At 41.5% G+C, this 19,594-nt stretch overlaps 1 protein-coding gene across 7 annotated transcripts in view; it reads right to left on the bottom strand.

The window, feature by feature from the left end:
* dlgap1a (discs, large (Drosophila) homolog-associated protein 1a) overlaps positions 1–19,594 on the bottom strand; it is a 140,979-nt gene that overhangs the window by 48,214 nt on the left and 73,171 nt on the right. For all 7 annotated transcript variants that reach the window (XM_076746023.1, XM_076746029.1, XM_076746030.1 and 4 more), the window contains 3 exons: positions 17,986–18,200; positions 14,100–14,295; positions 8,816–9,098 (listed from right to left, as the gene is read on the bottom strand). In XM_076746023.1, the coding sequence (XP_076602138.1) occupies positions 8,816–9,098; positions 14,100–14,295; positions 17,986–18,200 (694 nt within the window). The remainder of the gene's footprint in view (positions 1–8,815; positions 9,099–14,099; positions 14,296–17,985; positions 18,201–19,594) is intronic.

Genomic DNA, 19,594 nt, shown 5'->3' with positions numbered 1-19,594 from the left:
GGGGACACAACGCATCGTGTAGCCCAGTGCCCCATTCAGAAAAAAGAGTCAGCCCGGCAGTGAAAGTAGGCATACTGTCTCAGGCCAAACCAGTTCCATGGCATCCATGCATTCTCATTTTGCGCTGCAGGCCATGTTAACCTCCACTAGTGGCGTTTGGCCACTACATGTATTGATAGACTCTGGAGCCGAGGATAATTTCTAGGGATGAGCGAGTACACCACTATCTGTATCTGTATCTGTATCTGTATCTGTTCAACCTTCTAAATTATCTGTATCTGTATCTGTACTCGGAGTGGGCGTGGCCTAACGGAAATGGGTGGACTTAAATCTGTACATTATTTTAAGTCTGAAATTGATATACAATAAAAATGTTAATATAGGCTACTTTGTGTGTTCAGCTGTATGTGTGTAAGTGTGTAAGTGGTCTGTAAGACTGTTTATTTTTTAATGATCTGTGTGAACTTGGTGATTCATGCAAACATCCAGGAAAACAGGGAAATAATATGTCAGCCTTGTTCACTGTGTTCTTCTCAAAAGCACCACGTTCAGTACAAACAAAGTTTTCCAACTGACTTTATATCACCAGCCAAACTAAGAGCAAGCAGACGGTAAAAAAAAAAAAAACCTGACCGGAGTGGAGGCAGTGACCGACGCGACACGAGCCGTTTTCAGCTCTGTCTTGTCAAATGCACTGCGTATGTTACAAAACAAGTTCACCAAGTAACTTTAAATATCATACAAACCGAAATAGAGGCGAGCTGAAGAAAACCTAAGGTGTACTGAAGAGAGCAACGTGAGCTAGAGACGTGTCTGTGTAGAGAGGGGTGGGCGCTGTGTGTGACTGGCCAATCACAGAGCGTGAAGACAGTCAGTTACCCAATGAGGATTTTCCCTCAGCACGAAAACTCCTGAAGCTGCTTGCAGTTGGTAGGAGTGGGCCACTCGGCGCATGCCTGCACCTTCAGCGAATCGGCCCTGATCTGCCCGCTCTCAATAATGTAGCCTAGGAAGGGAACTGATGACTGGTGGAATGTGCACTTCTCCGCCTTGACAAACAGTATGTTTTCTAAAAGTCTCTGAAGAACCAGGTGCACGTGTTGGACATGTTTGTCCTGGTTGCGAGAGTAAATCAAAATATCATCCAAACAAACAAACACAAACCGGTCGAGACAGTCCCTCAATGCATCTTCAACCAGGGCCTGGAAAACAGCGGGGGCATTCGTGAGCATGAAAGGCATCACCAGATACTCTAAATGCCCTAACAGTGTATTGAAGGCTGTCTTCCATTCGTCCCCTTTTCTAATACACACTATCCGGCTCAGCCCTAATAATTTCCTCCACTCAGGGTTTGCACTTCAGGCAGACATTCCCCTTATTCCTTTAGCTAAAGGAATTAATGTAAACGCTTCTCACGACCATCACTGCACCCCTTAAATTAGTTGTTTCGGGTAATCATCACGAGATACTACAATTTAAAATCCTGTTGTCTCCGTCAGCTCGTGTGGTGTTAGGTCATCCCTGGCTCAAAGCCCAAAACCATCACATCGACTGGTCTACCGGTAAAATTCTTAGCTGGAGCGCTTTTTGTCTCGCCACCTGTCTGCGCTTGGCCATTCCTCCCACGACTGGAGCAGAGACTCCGGAGGCGGCCATGCCCCCGGGACGTCTCTTCAGTGCCTAAGGTCTATCACGACCTAGCCGAAGTTTTCAGGAAGGATAGGGCCCTATCTTTGCCTCCCCACAGGCCTTATGACTGCTCCATAGACGTCCTGCTGGGAGCCCCGTTAACCTCCAATCGCATGTACAGCCTGTCAAAACCTGGGCAGGAGGCTATGGAGAAATACACACGTGAGTCTCTGACTGCAGGCATCATCCAGTCCTTCTCCTCTCCACTCGGGGCAGGTTTTTTCTTCATGGAGAAGAAGGATAAATGGCTTTGTCCGTGTATCGATTTCCGGGGGTTAACCAACATAACAGTTAATAATAAGTACCCCCTACCCCCTCTTTCGGCCCTGTTAGAGCTCCTCCAGGGGGCGATGGTCTTTTCTAAATTAGACCTGAGAAACGCCTACCACCTAGTGTGTATTAGAAAAGGGGACGAATGGAAGACAGCCTTCAATACACTGTTGGGGCATTTAGAGTATCTGGTGATGCCTTTCATGCTCACCAGTGCCCCCGCTGTTTTCCAGGCCCTGGTTAAAGATGCATTGAGGGACTGTCTTGACCGGTTTGTGTTTGTTTGTTTGGATGATATTTTGATTTACTCTCGCAACCAGGACAAACATGTCCAACACGTGCACCTGGTTCTTCAGAGACTTTTAGAAAACATACTGTTTGTCAAGGCAGAGAAGTGCACATTCCACCAGTCATCAGTTCCCTTCCTAGGCTACATTATTGAGAGCGGGCAGATCAGGGCCGATTCGCTGAAGGTGCAGGCATGCGCCGAGTGGCCCACTCCTACCAACCGCAAGCAGCTTCAGCAGTTTTCAGCATTTGCCACCTTCTACCACCTTTTCATCAAAGACTTTAGCCGCGTGGTGGCGCCGCTCACCCACCTCACCTCCGCTAAACTGAGGTTCACCTGGTTGGAGGAGGTGAAACAGGCGTTCATATGTCAAGACTCTGTTCACTGCTGCTCCTGTTCTCATCCCACCAGATCCTTCCATGCATTTCACGGTGGAGGTGGATGCCTCAGACACAGGAGTTGGTGCAGTGCTGTCCCAGTGTGCGGCCCCAGACCAGCGTCTTCACCCCTGTGCCTTCTTCTCCCGAAAGTTATGCCCCGCAGAGAGGAACTACGATGTGGGGAACTGGGAGCTGTTGGTAGTCAAGATGGCGCTCAAGGAGTGGTGTCACTGGCTGGAGGGGGCCGAACAGCCTTTTGTGGTTTAGACTGACCACAAAAACCTGGCGTCTATCCAAACAGCCAAAAGACTGAATTCCTGCCAGGCTAGGTACACCATGTTTTTCAGTCGGTTCGACTTTACGCTGACCTACCGACCCAGGTCCCGCAACACCAAGCCTGACATCTCAGCAGTACATGCTGTCGAAGGTCGACACAGAGGAGGAACCTGAGACCATCCTGTCCACAAACCATGTGGTGGCTGCGGTCTCCTGGGACGTGAAGGCCACGACGCCCTGGAGGCAGAGCCGGACCCCAGCAGTGGTCTTTCCCATGCTCTCTTCGTCCCCACTGGAGTACGCTCCCAGGTACTGCAGTGGGAGCATTCTTCTAGACCGGCCTGCCATCCGGGCACGGCCCGAATGCTGTCGTTCCTCAGGAGGAAATTCTGGTGGCCAGCCATAGAGATGGACGTATGGGAGTTCGTCGCAGCGTGCAGTTTGTGCCCGGGGCAAGGCGTCACATCGGGCTCCCCCCAGTCTCCTCCAGCCCCTCCTGGCTCCCCACTGCCCGTGGTCTCACATTGCGGTGGACTTTGTCGCAGGATTGCCGCGATGGACTGGGAGGGTTACGGTCCGGAGGAACGCTCTTGTGTTCCCCGAAGTTTTATTTTGAACCCCTAGCTCATCTGGGAGTTCCACCGGGCCAACCCTGGTAGGCCTGGTGGGACGCCAGGAGTTGTCCCTTGGGGGGGGGGGGGTACTGTTATAGTCTGTGAGTATTTATTTTCTTATGTCTCGCTGTGTAGTTGTTTGTGTTGTTAACTTTCTAAGACGGCGCACCTGAGGCTGATTTCCACTGATTCTCCTCCTGTCTTAAGCAGTGTGGCGGAATCGGCACCCTGCCAGATTGTCAAAGCTTCTTGCCTAGACTTTCCAGCCATTTTCCCTCATGCTCATAGCGTCCATAGTATCTAGTCTTGTTTCCTAGTCGCCTGTGTGCAGATCTCCTTTGTGGTTTTCTCATTGTGTGTTTTCTTAGTGTAGCTTCCTTAGTTCACTTTCTACCATAGAGTGTTTGTTCCTACCCGCTCACCATGGTGTAGTAGATGTTTTGTTTTCTTGGGCTGATTTTGTGTTTTCTGGTATATCGGGTTTTTTGTGGTTTGTGGTTTATTTGTGATTGTTAAATAAACTGTTTGTGTTTTCTGGTATATCAGGTTTTTTGTGGTTTGTGGTTTATTTGTGATTGCTAAATAAACCGTTTGTGTTTAATGGCTCCCTTTGTTTCTCGTGCTGATTATCTGCCTCTAGGGTGCAATCAAAAACACATTGATTTACGAATCGTAACACTCAAAACAGTGAAAAACTTTCTAAAATGAATGAGAGAGTATCTCAAAAATAATGACTTAGTGTGACTTAGTCATGGTTTTGACAAAGGTTCTTATTCTAATGACTTAAAAGATCACATGGTGGAAACTGGCTTCAGTACCACTGAGACCTACACAGGTTTTTGAAAGGCTGAGGCTGTGAAACAACATTTAGAAAACAGTGCACAATGCAAACATTCTCCTCTGAAGGACAGACATTAAATCATTTTAAGTGTTTTTGCAGCTCCTTCATGCAGAATGATATCCATTAGCACTTGGATCTAACAATCTGGTATTTTATTGGTATTTAGCCTACATCTAAAAAATATAAAGAAAAAATAGAATTAGGTGATAAATGTGACTAACATCCTATCTCATGAGACTCCACAGAAAGAAGTCATTTAAAAATGGGGGCCAGATAATTGTCAGCTCTCTTGAGAGAAGTGGGGAGCTGATTAATTTGGCTCATTATATCATCACAGATCTGAATACTGTTCCCAGACTAAAGCTGCAGTGTGCTTGCTACTCACAATGATTTGCCAGTGAGCAAGAACAGAGAAAAAAAATGAAAAGAGACTAATTCAAAAATAATAAGAGTCAGGCTTAAAAGGTTAAAAAGTAAATTAAAGTGAATGAATTGATTTATTTTATCAACTGATTGGATTTTGTGGTACTTAAAGCACAGTAAGTTCAGCGCTCGGTGGACCTTCCCCGATGTAAGTGGCCTTCTCAGCAAACGCCCTGTCAGTTTCATGTTGATGTCAGTCATATGCAAGTGTAAGAAAACATACCATTTAGTGATGGAATGCATATTTTCACAGAGATGAATCATTTCTTCTTCTCTGACTCACTAGAGTGCTGTTCTGGAGTGTTGCACTCAGTGCTGGCACTGGAAGTGATCTTTCACTGAAAAAATGCAAACATTGTTCACAGTCTCCATCCTATTAACAATATTTAAGATTGTACTAGAATGTGAAATAACGCAGACAGAAATCTGTTTGAGGACAAGCAGCACTGAGTGCAATGCTACTCGAAGTAATGCAGACACAAGTGGATGACAAATGAAAATAAAAGTCAACCAGCCATGTGTTAATGAGGTGCTATTTCACCTGGAGCCTTCAGAACAGTTTCATTGCTCTTTATCATGGATTCTCCAAGTGTGTAGAACTCTAATGGAGGTATGATCAGCATTCTTTTCCAAGATATTCCCTCACTGACATTTTGATGATGGTGGTGGAGAGCACTGTCTAACATATTGCTCCAAAATCTCCAAAAATTGAACTGGGTTGAGATGTAGTGATGATAGAATATGATTCACAAAATGTTCATCCTCATGAAACCTTTTAGTAAGCCCCATGACCTGTGGATGGAAGTACTGTCATCCTGGAAGAGAGTGTATCTATCAGGATAAAAATGCCCCACATAATGTAACAGAGGTAACAGAGCCCTCCACTGAATGGGTCAAATATTCAACCCTGTACTGCTGCTGTGCATCACACATGCACTCACACTTGTTGAGAAGATGGTGAAGGATGACTCATCTGACAATATCATTTTTTCCCACATTTCTGTCGAGCAGTGCCTATGTTTTTTCCACCATTGAACTCCCAGTGTGCATTCGTCTTCATGAGTCACATACCAAGATCTTTTCCTCTTGCCATCTTAAGGTAAAATCTGGGGCAGCTGGGCCTGCCCACCATTTTTAGACATGTTGCTGGATTAATGTTACTTGCTGAATTGTGCTTTCAGCTTTCAATACGTTTCTTTGCTCATTTAATCAAGTATCAAGTAAAGTAATTAACAAGAAATAACAGAAATAGGTGATTCATTTGCGTAATCTCACAGGAAATACAGTAGTAGGCATGTCCCCAAACCTGAATACACTATTTGAATGGCCAAAAGATAAAAATGGCCATTCTTGTCCCTCCCTCCCTGCAGTCAGACCTGGCATATTAGAAAAGCTTTGTGATCTCTCAGTGGGTGTCCCTCAGCATAGCTTAAAATGCTAAAAAGGATGCATTTACCTCAATTAATCACTGATTTAATGCACCACTCAGCAAGCACGCCAAGGTGCTGGTTATAGTGGGATAGAGAGGCTGGGTGCACTGGTTATAATATGAAACTGAACTGAAAATGGACATGCAAAAAAGTTGAACCAAGAGCAGATTTTTGAGGACTTTGCGGTGCACAAGGCTCACTGAATAATATTCAGATGGGTGACCACACACACTGTGTTGCCTAGCAATGTAGCATGTTTGTGTGAACTGCACTGTGTGTAAAAACCATGTTGAGCAGTGTTGTCTGCTTTTTTACTGTTAAAGTGGCAGTTATTGCATTTCAGTGGCCTAATATTGCTTGTTGTACCCAGCCACAGTGTCCAAAGCTATTTTTATTTATTGTTGGTTATTTTTGTTTAATTGAGTTTTGTCCTCTTTCCTGGTTAAATGTATAGCAGCCATGTTGTTTGCACATCAGGGCTCAGTGGCATGACTTTGATCCAATAGTGTATTTTCAATGCAAAAGATGAGATGAAAAGTACAGTATGAGGATCTAGAAATATACTATTTCATAATTAATTACTCTATGCCAGTATTCAATCATTTTGATGCTTTGAAGGAACAGCAATTGCACTGCCAATGAATATTAGGTTAAAAAATACATTTGCCTGGTTTAACATGACTTGCAGTACAAACCACGGCCACTTTCGACCTTCTATTGAAATACAGAGACAGATAATTTTGCTGGTTCAACAGATACAGATACACATAATAATGTCACTGTGTACCTCTAGTATATACTGTATTTTAGTAGGTGTCCAAACCATGGTCATGTACACTCTGACAACTTAATTCATATGGCCATGAGTTATTTTTAAATTCTTATGAGTGCAGCCACAACAACATCGAGCTGAACACACTCAAAACTGTGGAGATGACGGTAGACTTCAGGAGAAGCCCCTCAACACTGGCCCATCACCATCCTCAAAAACATTGTTTCCACTGTGGAAACCTTCAGGTTTTTTCCTGTTCTGGGATCCAGTATGTCTCAGGACCTAAGATCGACCTCAAACATAGTCTCAATCATCAAGAAGGTGCAACAGATGATGTACTTTCTGCATCAGCTGAGGACAAGAACAGACAGCAATGGAGTATACGGACTGCTGAGGAAATCATTGGCACCAACATGCCCTCCATTCAGGACTGACACCCCTTCAGACTGAGGAAACAGGCAGGAAGCATCACTGCAGACCATCCTGGACACAACCTGTTCTAACTTCTTCCCTGTAGTGAGCACTAAAGATCTCGGAACACCAAAACAGCCAGATACAAAAACAGTTTCTTCCCACAAGCCATCACCCTGATGAACAGTTAGCTAGTCATACAACGTCACTAAACCTTTGACACCAAAACATTTGCTGATTGGCCATTTATAATCCATTAATGCACAACATGTACATTCACTACTCACTGTCACTGTCAACACACATTGTAAATTTCATTGTATACATTGTTTATTGCCTCATCATTCTTCGTATATATTGTTTATTGTTTATTTTATATTTTTGTACTATTTAACTTATTGTTCAGGTTTTTTTCTTTACATTGAGTGCAATGTTTATACCTGAGCAAAATTCCTTGTATGTACACATATGCTTGACAGTAAAGCCCATTCTGGTTCTGATTTTCATTATATTTGGTCCGTTGGCTGTATTAAAATTCAGTTCCTATCATGGGCACTAGGTGTCCCACCATATGTGTGATTTCTTGTAGATTGTTCTTTCAATACCGGTCACAAGCAAAGTCAATCTTCTTTGGGAGATATTGTGTGGGCTTACAAATGGTGGTGCTCAGGCCATGACAGGTGAATAGAATACAATGGCATCCCTGATGTGCAGTAAATTTAGTCTGGAGGAGAGGCCATGAGATTGTATTCTATCATACATCAGAAAGCATTCTGTGCCAGAGAGCCACCCAGCTGGGCGACGTGATGGGGGAAAAATATGAATCTTGTCTGGTCAAGAACACAACAAATTTGGTACTTCCCTGTCAGAAACTGATGCACAATACAGGGATGCATTCTATCAGATGTGCATTGAGTTAGTCATTACAGTGGCAATGATAGGGGCAAATCAGTGATGACACACTTCTCCAACTCTGTGAGAAATAATCCCCAGTTTCCCAAGTGTCAATATTATTGTGTAAATAGGGAAATTTGTAGTCAAACTGAGGTCCAAGATGACTGACAGTCACCTCCCTGATCCAGGGACTGCAGACTCCTACTACAAGACTTACACCCAACCTGACAGCAACTCTTCAGTCCAAGGCCCAACATCACTGTTCCCATTAGGGGTAGTATTTTCTGGAGAGTTAAAGTTAATAGTGCTGAAAGATTCTTACTAGTGCTGAAACTAAAACAATACTAAACAATCTTAAAGTGCTTAAACTCTCTCATAGTCTCTTAAAGCAAAAGGCTCACAGCACAGGGATATTTTCTCTATATGGCCCCTGAAATGTTTGGATACAACTGTGTTAAATACGGAAAAAAGACACATGACAAACACATTCAGACTGATCATCCATTCTGGCCTTAAAATGCCCTACCTGTGCTGCTCTGGATGGTTCTTACAGTGGTGGCAGATGTGCGTGGTGGGGAGGATGGAAGCAGGAGCAGCGGCCTCCCTCCTTCTCCTTCCTCCTCCCCAGCACAGCCCTGGTCAATCGCCCTCACATAGCTGTGGCTTCGCATCCGGAAGCATCCTGGCATTGGCAGGGTGTCCATGGTATCCATGCTGTCCATGGCAGCCTCCATGGCCTGGGCCTGCATCTCGCTGTAGACCTGCTCACACACCTGCTCAATCTGCCCGTTCACCTCCACCTCACTTAACTGGAGGTGGAGAGGAGAAGACATCAGAGATGGAGCAGGAGAGAAGAGGGGAACAGTGAAGAGGGTGGACATTGGGGAAACTTCCAGACTCATTCAAAACATTCTACATTCTCAAAAATCACACACTATTGTTGTTGCTATTATTCTTGCAAGAGATACTTTAGGTGTGCAGGTCAATGGGCATAATAAGGGCTTGCTTGCTGTCAACTGCATATAAATGCAGTCCATTTACCATTTAGATAAAGCTCCTGTTGTTGGGAGGCAGGGATGTGACCTCTGAAGGAGAACTGAGAATCACTCAAAAAGCTTGTCATACTCCAGAACTACCTTGTTTACTCATCTCTTTCTAGCACCTCAGTTTACTGAAAAGGTGCACAAGGAGGGAGGTGAGGTCACTCTTTACCAAAAGGTGAAAGGTGAGTAAAACCCAGCATGAAAAGCTTTTGTCTTACATCTGGGGGTGGCTGCTTTCAGACTTCTTGGCTGCACTGAAACAATACCTTTCAAGTGAACATTCTCTTTTTTCCTAAACACAAGTCAAAACCTTCAGCACATGCACATGTAGGGGTGACCAGCACATTTTAGAAATTTTGGTGACCACAGGCAAATTAGGTGCAGCCCTGAATAAAGCTGTAGTCAGACTGAAATTTGACTCCCATTCATGTCTATGTGGAACAGGATGAGACATATTTGCTATAGTTGCGAAGTGATTGGCCTCCTACACTTCATGATGAGTAGAGGTCGACTGATATAGTTTTTTCAGGGCTGAAAAAAGGAGGAGGAGAGCTCCCCAACAGCATTTCAAAGTTATATTAAGTAAATAAAATAAAAATACATAGTAAAAAAAAATAAAAGTCTTGATTTTTGAGTCCTCTTGAAGGCTTCACTGAAAAAGTGTTCACTTGGAATAAACGAGGGTAGTGTGCAAGGAAACTATTTTCAGAGACTCTGAAGAGTGACTGATTTAAAAGCCATTACTTTTGCCTCCATTGAATGAAATCCTGTAGGCAATGATTTCGGGAATTTACAGTGGTCTAACTGGGAAAGTGGGCAAGCTTGTCATAATAAAAAAAGACCATAAAATTGTGGTGTTTTTGAACATTCAGCAATATCTGGTGCCCCAACCTTGAAACACAGCTCCACTTATCACAGGATCAGCTCCAGACTGCAAATGTGTTCCTCTTTGCCTGTCTGTGGCACAGTACCCTTCAATATTTATGGAAGGTTATATTGAACTGTAATGGTTGTGACCCACAGGAGACAATCCACAAATGTGTACCATGATCCCCAAATATTGCACATTTCAAATGTAAATAGTTTCACCACAACAAATATAGGCAAAATCCAATTTGTATCACAGCCAATCTGTAAGAAAGATCCACCAATGTATCCTGATCCACAAATATCTCACTGTGCACAAACAAATATTTTTATTTGTGTTGTGTTAAGTCATATCAACAAATGTAAATAGTTTCACTACAACAGTACCTGTGAAGTTATATTTCCGTATTTGTGGACCCATTTCTACACGTGAAACAGGTTTTACACATATGTGGATCACACTCTGTCAGTTTGTGGGCCACTTGAGAAATACGTGTACAAGATATCTCACAGCTATACTATAGATGCTGACAACTGTAAACTTGCGAGGTTAGTGTTAATGTTAGGTAGCTTAAAACACAACCAGCATCTGTGGGCGCAGTTTCAGCACTGTGTAAGACTTGGACATTCAGCGTAAGAATATGAATATGGTCAGGGGTAGAAGAAGTATTCAGGTCATTTAGTTAAGTAAAAGTACTTTTACAGAACGGTTTGGAATAACAGTGTCTCCTTCATGGATTACCAAGTGCCTGGATGGATTATAACAATTGCAGGTCGCTACATACATCCATTACAGAGATATTATTAAAAGTATGAAGTGAGAGCTTGTGAGATTGCAAATGACTGATGTTACCCAAGAGGAATCAACATTGGTGTGAGACATTCATGTAGCCTAAAGTGGAAAATGACTGCGGTGAAACAGGCTAGTGGCATACCTCCTTCAAGTCTGCCATGTATTCTGAAAATATCCCACATTGTTTACAATGTTGTTGCAGTTAAACGTTAGCAACTCATCCCGAATCAGTTGTATTTACTGTCGTGACCACATCCCATTCCTGTGAATGAATGGTTTGAATCACTCACTCAGTGAATCCCTGCATGTTCACTCGCGGCTGACTGAGAGCTCAACTGAACTGGGAAATGAACGGATTGTTTCAGGAAATGATTGGGTTCAGTTCATTCACCCAAAGCATTTGTTCTTTTGAATGAACTTGATGCAAACAGAGAAGCCAAACTAAACATGTATGATAGGTGTTTTGTGATTCTGGAGAGGCCTGTGAGAGTGTGCTTTGTTAAGAGGTTGAGGTCTGAGCAGGTCTGAGCAGCTTTTGATGCAAACGTAATTTCATGCCAAAATGACCACCAAAATTGCATGATGCCACCTAATCAGGAGCCTCAGCTTCCCTTCTCCTCCTACCTCAGTGCAAGCATGTTCATCATTTAGTGTCAGGAAATTAACAAACAGGCATAGATGGAAAAAAAAGAGTGCCTATGGAAAATTACAAATAAAAACTGCATATCCCTTTGCACTGGCATGAAGTTGTTGTTCTATAGTCACCATCCAGCCAGGCTTTTCAACTCAAGATAAGATTTCTACTCCAAGGTCTTTCTACTACAGTGGCAAATCTATTCCCTTTCAATTTCACATAGATACATCGTTGCTGCCTTGCTCTCCCTTTAACACATACACAGTGTGCCTACTGCAATATCCCTTTATTGGGATTCTGTATCATGTCATTTTTATCGCCCTGTTCTTATTTTTTTAATTTTCACATTCACATGAATTGTAAAAAATGCAATTGAATGGATCTCAACTGCAAGACATAAGCATATTGAGGCAAGTTCTTTAAGGGGGGGGTTATGCTTAGATCCATGCAGAGGAGGACATTTCAAAAGTTAATAGAGGCAATTCATTATGGTAATGGCAATTAGCATCACATTCAGGATGAGTAATGAAAGTAGAGGTTCAAGGTGAGGTTAAGGTGGGGCAAATGAAGGCTTACTGGGCATAGCTTCATTTCACGTGCTGTAGCTCTGAAGAAAAGCTTAAACAGTAGCCTACCAGGAGAAAGTGCAGAGTTAAATTCATTCTAGGTGCGGTAGGGAGCAGCCATTTACAACTGCTGCAGTCAAATTTATTCAAAGGTTGGCAAAAATGGTGCCAACACAAAGATTCAATTTTAAGAGCATAGTTTGATCATGGGCCAGTGGCCACGATCATGCAGATGAGCATAATCATGAATTATCCCCTACATAAATAACATTAAGTTAAATAATTATTCAGAGAGGAATAAAATGGAATGCTGAACTGTCTCCTTTTCCAGTTTAAATCTGTATTTTTCTTATTGTCAATAAAACAATGAAAAGACCAAAACCAACAATGTTTTAGTCCCTGCCTCAATACTTTCTGACTTCTCTGCTCTGTCTGTGGCTCTCAGCTCCAAGCACATTGGTTCCTACTGAAGATGTAAATTTTTATGGCTTCATGGCTCACATTCATTTCTAAAATAAGATCACTAATTTCCTAAAGCAGCTGGATACTGTAGTGTTAAACAAATGGCACTCTAACACAAGGAAATAATGCATTTGTTTCATTTGGACTATTTTCAGCAATGGATTGGTAATTGTTGGTTTGGCTCTGCACATTTGTTGACAAGAAGAAAAATCTAGGATATTACCACATATGGACTCAGATAGTATTTGAAATCATTTTCAAACAAGGAGAGGTGCACTGTTTTTCAAACAGGACTGTACTCAGTCCTGTCATTTATGACAGATATAACCAGTGGTGCAGTGGTATGTTGGAAGATGGGTATAGTATCGTCTCCACTTGCTACCATTTTAAATCCTGAATACTTTTCCAACAGTATGGAAAGGGACTTTTGTTCCTCAAATTGATCTTCTCAGGCTTGGTGTCATTTCAGGGAAGGTACAGACAGACAACACTGCATGAAAAACAAAGCAGTATTCTCAGTCAGTTGAATAAGGCCAAGGAGCTAATGCAATGTCATTTGGCAAGGCACTATGCTGGGCAATCCCATACATGTTGGTGGATGACTTTGAAATGTGAATGGCGAATTTCTGCTGTTAACTGCTTGCCTGTCATGATGAATGGATGAGAAAACTTTCCACAAATCCTGTCATGGATCTTTTACTGAAACTACACCTCCTAGATCCTATTTCATCCTGTCACCAGTAATTAAAATGACATTCCTACATAAACACAGCATTTTTTTTTATTCGTTGGGCTTTATTCTGAGTGCCTGCTTAGAACAAGACCTGAGTAGCTTCATTTTCTAAAACTCAGCTCTCTAAAGCATCTTATCTCAATCCTTTGGCCCTTCAAACCCAACCATGTGATGATGACCATGCAATATGGTCAAAAGCTCCAGAACAAAGAGAAAGTGGATCCTGAAACAACCCAGACTTCCAACAGACTTCCAAGGCAGTCTGTCATTTTGATTGTATTTAAGAACAATGGTAAGTTTTTCAACAATTAAAGTGTAGGTAAATTGTGTTATATATATGATTATTAATGATGGTATATATTCTAATAAGGTCTGTGTTGGAAAACAGTGAACCTGTCCTTTAAAGACAGCAAAAGAAATACAGCTAGTAATTCTGTACATATATCATACCCAAGCTTTCAATAAGTTGCATGTGCTTGGAGTCATCTCCCAGATGAACAAATCAGAAAAAAATCTGTGAAAAATAATGGCATTAAGTAAAAGTCAAGGATTTTTTTCAATCTAGTATAGACAACTCTCCACACATTTTAAAGCAGAGTGCGGGAAAATGAGTTCAAACACTATTTCATCCATCCAAGCCTTTGTGTACCTATGGTGAAATGACTGGGTGGAGCATACTATCAATATTAAGGCAGCAGTGTTGGCAACCAACCTGACTGATGGTGCTCATGGCCCTCATGTAGCTTTCATTTCGTGAGCGGTATTGGGGTGAGGACAGCAGCGATTTGGGGTCGAGGAGGGTTTTGGGGTCCAGGGTATCCAGGCTTCTATTGATTGAAACCTCACTCACCGCACGCAGGTAACTGTGGCTCCTGATCTGAAGTTTGGGGGAGTGCTCCGTCGAAATCCTGACATATGGACAACAGGGATGCAGCGTTATATACAAAGTTATCTCTAAACATTGCAATACTCTCTTTCAGTCAGTTTTAAGCTGCAAAGCCTCTTTCTACAAAATAAGAAGGTGTCAATCAAACATATGGTTTCCACGTGGCAATGAAATTTAGTAAATTTGACATAAGAAAGTTAGATGTATGTAACTTATGATGAAAAATGATACATATAGTTTTTCTTTCTTTTCTTTTTCTTCTTTTAACTGTAACAGTTGCTTGTCATAATGTTCTTCTTGAACATCTATGACAATCAGCTTGTTCATTTAGCACATAATCTAGGACATTTTGTAAATGACCATGGGTATGCAAAAGCAAAGTAATACACTTGTAAAATGTATAGGATTTAATCATTGCTTGTATGTGAATGCAATGTATGATAAATTCCTATTCTCCTTTTCACAGATTTGGAACTTCTATAATGAGGAACTGTTAAGAGTTATTTTATGGTCATTTTTGACCACAATATTATGCATGTAGTTTCTATCACTGTGGTCTCGTGGTCAACATGATGATATGTTATAATTTAAATGGTTTCAAATTAAAATATTGCTAACATGTCTTAAAGTAATGATGGACAATCATTCCTCTTAAGTTAGTTGAACGGTTCTTGCCATAATATGGATAGTATGGATCACTACAGTCGTCATTTCAGATATTCATACTTTGAATGCTTATTTCCTTAAGAAACATCTATATATTAATGAGACATGTGACTGATCTCATCAATTGTTTGCAAATTCGCAAACAATTGGAAAAAGTCAGTCACTGCATCAGTCTTCAAAGTAGGGGATCATGATCTGACTTGCAATTATCACACTATCCTTCCTTGTTCTTCCTGTCCTGTCAAATGTACTTGAGGAGGTTGCGGCAGCACAGCTAGTTGACAAACTAGAGAACAATCAACTTCTTCATCTGCAACAATTTGGTCTTTGAACAAAACATTCCACAAAATGTGCAAATTGTTATTTTAAATAAATTGAAAATGGAAAGCATTCCCTGAACCTGGGTAATGTTATGGGAGCAGTGTTTGACCTGAAAAAGGCGTCAACCTTGGCATTCTACTGTCTAAGTTGTCTACATTTAAATTTTTGAAACAAGCAGGTGATTTGTTTGAGTTATATCTTCAAACTAGAGAACAGTGTGTGAAAGTTGATCAAAGTCATTCCTTTTAACAAGAGAAATGGTATTCCCCAAGGTTTAATTCTTGGTCTGCTGCTTTCCAGCCTGTTTATAAATGACCTGCTTACAAGTTGCCAGAGGCTGGTTGCCAGCTTTAAGCAGATGGCATAGTCATATATGCACCAGCTAAGTCACCCAGCAAGGCAGCGGAATTCCTCACTGCATACTTGAATGATGTCCAACAGTGAGTGCAACATAATCTTGTAATGAATTTGAAGAAAAAAGTTTGAACGTATTTCTCCATTGGAAATCAAGATATGGAATGAAGAAATAGAGGATGTGAATGATTGAAGTTTTTTGTAATAAACTTATATCCACAACTCAGATTTAGTAAACATTTATAGAGGATTTATAGAGGATTTCAAAAACAGTAAAAACTAAGCTCAATTGTTTCAAATTAACCAGGCACTCTATACCCACTCGGGCAGCCCTGTTACTTATGCACTTATACACTTTTCTCTCATTTTTCATATTGTGTGACAGCATGGGCTCAAGCATCACCATCTCCACTCAGACACCCCACGTCCTTATACGATGAGGCAGTGAAAATAATGGACAGAAAGCCTGTCAGGGGGCAGTCCAGGAGCAGGCTTTTTGTCAAACTTTTGGTATCATCAACTTTTCCATTACCAGTGGGAATTGTCCCAGTAAATGAAAGCCAACAAGAGTGATATCAATTTTGAAATCTGGAGCAGTTGATCAGACATGCATCTACAGCAGTTGCCAACCTTGATTGGAGGTCATTCTACAGCACATTAATGCCTTCTTTCTCACTACCTGTACCGTTCCTCCACTGCCTTTTAAGTTGCCTTTTCTCTTGGACAAGTCTATCAATCTCCTGTTGACTCTGTGACTAACATTGTCATGCCATATACATAAATTAAATCTCCCATCTTTTCTAACTCTTCTAATTTCACATTCGTTCCTTCCAGCACTCCCAGAGGACATATCAAATCTGAATTAGCAGTTGCCCATATGCCCTTCTTACTAGACCGAGGCCAATTCACTTTGGGTTTCTGTCCATCACTCATCTCTTTCCTTGGCTGCCTCCTCTGACCACTCCCCTGGCCCTGCCCTTTTGCGTGCTGCCTTTTGCTTAGTCTTCGGTGGCTGGGATGCTGACGTCATGCAAACTTTGGTTACTAGCTGGGCTAGCTAGCTGTTAGTCTTCACCCAACTCATTTGATTGAATTCTTAACAAATACTGATTGGTGTGGTGTCCCTGGCTGCTCTCTTCACCTGCCCCTAAGCACCTTTCTTTCCATTCCTGTATTTTAAGGCCCTTGTTGAAAGTGACCTTATTCCAACCATAAGGGCATATCTGCAGTTTACTTTCCTCTACCTTTGATATTGTGGCTCCCACTGAAGTGCTCTGCCTGCTCGTTTTCAGTTCCATTGTGAATAGCCTGGGGTCCTGCCTGTGAGTCATCTTCTTGCTGTCACTGACTCTGTGGGGATACTCTTTTTCCTTACTTGTAGCATTAAGTGGTGCTGCCTAAAATACTAGGCTGCTTCTATCGCAAGTAAATATTGCATTGGATATGAAGGGAAAATGTTTCTAGTAGTATTTACAGTAAAAAATGTGGATGTAACTTTTGATAAAATTTTAAAATTTAATGGAATATTGATTTGTGCAGGTTTCAAGATGGTGTTAAGCAGTTTTGGTAAATAGCTGAAACGTAGAAAACTTTAACGCTGTAATGGGATTAATTTCTGAGAAAAAAACATAAAAACAACAACACAGTAATGGTCTACATAATGAGTATAGCTTTGTGGAAATTATGATGTGTAGAGTGTTGATTTAGATACAACAGTAAAAAAAAATATAATATTGAATATAATTAAATAAAAGAAGAATTGATGAAAAAAAAAGAAATCATAAAAGAAGAAAGATTCATAATTATAATGAGCAGCTAACCTCATGTTCACCTCTGGTTCTTACTGATATGAGTTCAGGTTCATCCCAACGAGCCCCATCTGGTCCTTAATTAGCTAATCAGACTGATGTTAAGGCAAACATCACATCCAACTGCAGGCTTTATATGACTGTAACATGGTATCAGTGACAAAGACACCAAATGCACTGTTCATCATAACACTTGAATAAGGAGAAATAATCTGAGTGATTTTATTTAATTCATGAAATCCGGAAACAATAGTGAATTTGTGAGTAGTTTCTGTCTCTAACACACTGTACGAATCGCTGTTTCTCAAACTACAGCTACAGCTGACTTTTAAAAATATTTGATCATTAGAACACAATCACTGCAAAACCCTGTGAACAGCACAGGCACATTTAACCACAACAACAGTCTCTCCATGAAATGAAATGTAACTGTTTGGTCCAACTTGAAGAGGAAGAACAAAATGAAAAAGAAAAGCAAATCTTGTGAGTAGACAAGATTCAGGTCTTACATTAAGATACAGTATAATATTCAAAAAGGAAGGACAGAGATGATGAAATCTTACTGTAGTGTGGTCATCTCAGTCAGTGATGGCTGTGTGGCTTTCAGGTAGCTGGCCCGGCGTGCCTGGATCTTGGGAGAGGGTTTAGGACTCCCATCAGAGTCTCCACTATCGTCCTCAGCCATGGCTTTGACATAGCTGCCGCTCCTCATCCTCCGACAGGGGATGTCGTCCTCCTTCCCCAGAGGAGAGAAGCCGCTCCATTCATCCTGAGGTACCTGATGACCGGGTGGAGAGGACAGAGAAACAGTGTCAGGAGGATCCACTTCACTGCTGTCTGAGTCCCAGCCACCAAACTGGCTCACTAAACTGTCCTGATGGTACATGGAACTTCTAAAAACAGAGCTAACATGCAGCACCACAATAATCACAATGCAGAGATTATTGCATCCAAAAACACAGACTGAACTAAGACTACAACACACTGGTGTTTTTTTCAATCCATCCCTCTCTTTCACATATGCACGTACACACACTTCACACACTACTGTGGTAAAGTCTGTTGGCTAATTAGTGTAAGTAATGTGTACAGGTCTACGTGGATCAGTCTGAAGATTCTCTAAGGCTAATTCATACATCTGCTTTCCAGGAGTCAGCTCAGTTCACAAACTGTGTCCATACATAAGCACAGGAGAGTGTGTAATTAGTGTATGTGCATTCATATGTGTGTGTGTGTGTGTGTGTGTGTGTGTGTGTGTGTGTGTGTGTGTGTATGTATGTGTAAACACACACACACACACACACACACACACACACACACTGCTGCACTCATCTAACATGAGGGTGTGTTTGTTACTACAGAGAACTTGTTAGATGGGGTGTTAGATTTGTCTTATTGAAAATAACTACACAAAGATAAATGAACTGATCAAAATCTTTAGATTCATCGAAAGATGCAGCACCAAAATTTTAGCAGTGGTATTAGAGAAGAAAAAATTGAGGTAAAGATATAAAGCAGGATGTTGTGTTTTTCAGAAGACGCTTGAGTTGTTGAGTTGGGTCAACCAAATCACAAAAAATTAAATAAATAAATAAAATAAAATAAAATAAAATAAAATAAAATAAAATAAAATAAAATAAAATAAATTCTCACGTCCCTCTGTGACATCTCTCCAGTCAGATAGGTTTATTAGTCTGCTGTCTGTCTCTGAGCTTTCTGCCTCTACCCAAATATAATGGAAGTGAATGGAATTCAGTTTGTGCTGCTTACTTACTGCACTGAAACAACAGTTACTGATCTCGTTCCCTTTGAAATTGTGAAATCTGTTATCAGCGAAGTCTGTTTCTTCACAATAATAATACTGTCAAGCAATCTGAGGTAATAATGTGCAAATGTTTAAGGTTATATGCAGAAATGCTGTTTTAAAATCTTAAAATTAAATGGTACTAGTGCTACAACTACTTAACAACAATACTGTATAGTGCATTACTGTACTATACTGCCATAGCTTTCACTAGCCTCCTGATGCCGCTCACAGAGCTGTTTGACTGAGCGGCAGCCGGCAGCATGAGCAGAGGGAGGGGGCGGTTCGCAGCGTGTGTGAGTAGTGATTGACAGATGTCAGACACTCCCTCAGACGCTCCTCTGGCTCTGATTGGTTGTTCTGTGTCG

Source organism: Chaetodon auriga, chromosome 12 (genome assembly GCF_051107435.1).
Source record: "Chaetodon auriga isolate fChaAug3 chromosome 12, fChaAug3.hap1, whole genome shotgun sequence".
NCBI classification, from domain to species: domain Eukaryota; kingdom Metazoa; phylum Chordata; class Actinopteri; order Chaetodontiformes; family Chaetodontidae; genus Chaetodon; species Chaetodon auriga.
Note: the sequence above shows the minus strand (reverse complement) of the source record. Positions and strands in the feature narration are given on the sequence as shown.